Source organism: Octopus bimaculoides, chromosome 11 (genome assembly GCF_001194135.2).
Source record: "Octopus bimaculoides isolate UCB-OBI-ISO-001 chromosome 11, ASM119413v2, whole genome shotgun sequence".
In the NCBI taxonomy this organism is placed as follows: domain Eukaryota; kingdom Metazoa; phylum Mollusca; class Cephalopoda; order Octopoda; family Octopodidae; genus Octopus; species Octopus bimaculoides.
This window is the reverse complement of record NC_068991.1, coordinates 66,692,573-66,696,369: the sequence shown is the minus strand read 5'-3', so window position 1 is coordinate 66,696,369 and position 3,797 is coordinate 66,692,573. Positions and strand designations below refer to the sequence as shown.

The window sequence follows — 3,797 nt, the reverse complement described above, 5'->3', positions numbered from 1 at the left end:
ATACATATATACGACGGGCTTCTTTCAGTTTCCGTCTACCAAATCCACTCACAAGGCTTTGGTCAGCCCGAGGCTATAGTAGAAGACACTTGCCCAAGGTGCCATGCAGTGGGACTGAACCCGGAACCATGTGGTTCGTAAACAAGCCACCCACCACACAGCCACTTCTACGCCTGGACTGTTGCCATAGTAAGAAAGCAAAAGCACGTGGGATGAAGCCACTTTGCCCAGATTAGCCTTCCTTTCAAGCACTGCTGTAAACTGCTTCACTCTCCATGCTTTAGCTTCGTTACTATAGCAACAGTCCAGATACTTGTGGATCAGACCACACAGAAACTTCGACCATTACAGATTGTGGTTTATTTTAATTTTTAACTTATTTTTCTTAATTTTTAAGATTTTGAGTCTTAACCCTTTAGTGTTTAAACCACCGGTCAAAATTTACCCAAACCACGATCCCCTGTACAAAGTACATCCTGTAATTGATTTACTCTGTAATAGTTATAAAACTGTATCTACCTGGGAAAAATCTCAGTGTAGATGAAGCTATAATAGGCTATAAGGGCAGAGTACATTTTCGGCAGTACATGCCTGCCAAACTCACTAAATTGGGGATCAAGGTATGGGAAGTTTGTGAATCAGACACAGGATATTGTGTAAACTTTTATGTTTACACAGGTAAAAAATATAATGGAAACAGATGACATGGATTGGGACATGATGTTGTATGGTCTCTAACTGAACCATTTCACCATCAGAACTGACACCTCTATTTTGACCGATTCTTTTCTTGGCTTTGGCAGAAAATGTTGCCTGCGTAAGTACTTACACATGCAGTACTGTTATGGGCAACCATAAAGGTTTACCCCATGAAATGAAAACAAAATTTTAAAAAAGGGGACATTTTACAAATGCAAAAGAAAATTTTATTTCTGTCTACTAATGAACAACCTGGTGTTGGTGCCAAGGGGAAACCCCTCGTGAATATTTGTTATAACTAATATATGGGTGGGGTTGATAAATCCGACCAATATCGGGCATATTACCCAGTTGGTCGACCTGGGAAGAAATGGTGGAGGTACATTTTGTGGTTTTTAGTTAATTTAACTATAGTTAATTCATATATTGTATATGTAAAAAGCCACAAGGTACTTCTGCCACCAAAGAACTATGACCATTTGAAATTTCAGGTTGACATCAGATCTCAGTTATGTGAGGGCTTTTCTTCTAGAAAGCATAGAACTGGGAGAAAAGCAAAATTAACTGAGGTGGATGCCAACAGAGAAAATACTGACTTTCATAAAGTCGAAAAGATAAATGGAAGAAAAAATGTTTGCAGACTGTTTTCTGCAAAAAGGTATCAGATTAAGACTTCATATATGTGTTCCTTTTGCAAAGTGCCCTTGTGTAAAGGGTGCTTTGGGCAGTTTCATGACAGAAATATGTCGTACTATATTATTTTGTGACTATATTATTTTATCACATATTCATTTTCATTTTATTATAAATATGTGAAAGTGAGAAATACATATTAATTTTCAGTATGTTATACACCTGTATTCACCTTTGTCTCACCTGTTAACGAGCGTTTTTTATTAGATGCATTCTGTTACATAAATGAATTCATTAAATTCTATAAGAGTACATAGCCAATGGTATATTGACTAGTAAAAGAGTTTTGTACTTTATTTTCAATAAAAATGTTTGAATGAAATATAGAGAAAGAATAAAATCTTGTACCAATTACACCTGTATTTTAATCATCTTGAAAAATGTAAAATTGTTGGCGGTTGACATCTGCGATAATTTTAGTAACAAATCAAACAGGTAAGATGTATTAAGAATATGAATTTTAGTGTTTATTCATAATGTTACACCTGTTAATTAAATTTACCTGCCCGTAAATGTCAAATTTAATCAGAAAAATCAGCTAAAATTACATAACTATAAACCATTGGCATATAAGCAACCATTTACAAAATTTCAAATCTGTATGTAGAAAGTTAACAAAGTTACAAGCAAATACTGTGGACACCCCACTTGGACCTGAATAAATCAGAATTAATGTGAACAGATAAGCATTACATTTGATAAAGGATTAAAAACAGTTTCAGAGACTTGTCCTATAAAATGGTAATAATTGTGCTTTATATAGAAATTAACTGTTGGGATTTTGTCAATTTTTTTTTTAAATAACCAAAATGCGTACCAAAGTAATTGTTTTGAATAATTAATGCCAATGATTTATTTGTCTAAACTACTTGACATGCTCATTATTAACCAACTTTTTCTTTTTTCTTTATTTGCCAGGGATCTTCCTCTCCAGTGCCATCTCTACTGTGTTAGGTCATGTTGCACAACTTTTGGCTGGGGAGACGTTCTGGTAACGTGCTCTTTATTCTTCTCATGTTGACGCTGACCTGCAATATAATCTTCTATTCTCAACGCTACCTCAATAAGTCTGCTGCCTCGGAGAATAACTGTGATTTGAACACATATCTGAAAGTGTCTATGAAATTTATCGAGTCTAAAGGTTCCAAGTCTTTCAAGGAAATTCTTCATAGCTATTGTCCTGGTGTCGATGAAAATGACAAAGATGTCCAGCGCCTGATTTGGGCTCTTTTTGATCTTGTGAATTTCTGTAACAAAAATGTTAGCATTACAGCTCGTCCTGAGACCAACAAACCCATTCTAACAATGTTTACATCATGGGATGTGAATGAAACCAAATATATTGTCCATAACAACACAGTATCAAATTGGATAAAGCTAAAGAAGTATGTAAACCCCATCATTTTCACAAACAGCAGCCAGTACAAAAAACTTTGTAGTGATGCTGGCTGGACTGTTTACCCCATTACTCATTATGCTGCTGGTGGAGCTCCTGTCTTGAAAACAATGTTTTTGAAAGCCATGGAGAACTTTAACACTACATTTTATGCTTTTGCAAACGGTGATATTCTCTTTGAAGATGGTCTTATCGATACTCTGTTCTTGCTTATGGAAGAAATGAGCATTGACAACATGTCTCATCCTTTACTTCTTATTGGCCGGAGGACTAATGTAAAATATTTGTCCAAAAAGGATGCAGCCACCTATAAAAGTCTGAAGGGAGTGGCACGAGAAAAAGGACACCTATTCTTAGTAAACGCTGAAGATTATTTTATTACAAACCGCAACTATCCCTGGAAGGATATTCCTAACCTCGTGATAGGACGTCCAGCTTATGACAACTGGCTTGTAGCACATGCTCGTCGTTCTAATTTTACTGTTATTGATGCTTCGGATACAATTCTTGCTGTACATCAAACTACAAACGCTGGCAACTGGGAAGGCCACAAAAGAAAATTCAGTAATTATAATGATATTCTATTAAAAAAACTCAAGCTGCCTCGGCGTTATCGTAACGGCGAGACAGGGTGTACACCACTACGGACAGCATATGACTTATGTAGTAGAATAGTCATTCAAGAACGGAAAGTATTCCCCCCACAGTGTCATATAAAACCAGGATGAATACGTTTTTTGCATTACCTAGGCGATAAGAGAACTGAACACTTGTTTCTATCACACTCAGTTTTTCATTGTTGACAGTCTCTCTCTCTTTTTTTTTTTTTTTCTTCTCTCAGTTTTTAATGCATGCATTAGATTTCTCTAAATTTCATTCTCTCTATCACATTCCTCCCCACCCCCCACCATGCGCTCCTTCAAAGTACAAATTCTTTCTCAAATATTTCTCCTGCTTTCACTCTCTCCTTTAGCTTGCCTCTTTCTTGTGCACAATTTTCCTCTTAACT

The 3,797-nt window shown here is 36.1% G+C and overlaps 1 protein-coding gene across 1 annotated transcript in view; it reads left to right on the top strand.

Annotated features, from left to right (window-relative positions):
• LOC106869289 (uncharacterized) overlaps window positions 1–3,791 on the top strand; it is a 77,928-nt gene extending 74,137 nt beyond the window's left edge. Inside the window, exon 2 of the mRNA XM_014914961.2 lies at window positions 2,311–3,791. Within this exon, the coding sequence (XP_014770447.1) occupies window positions 2,350–3,516 (1,167 nt within the window). The 5' untranslated portion in view covers window positions 2,311–2,349 and the 3' untranslated portion in view covers window positions 3,517–3,791. The remainder of the gene's footprint in view (window positions 1–2,310) is intronic.
• The last annotated feature ends 6 nt before the right edge of the window (window positions 3,792–3,797 follow it).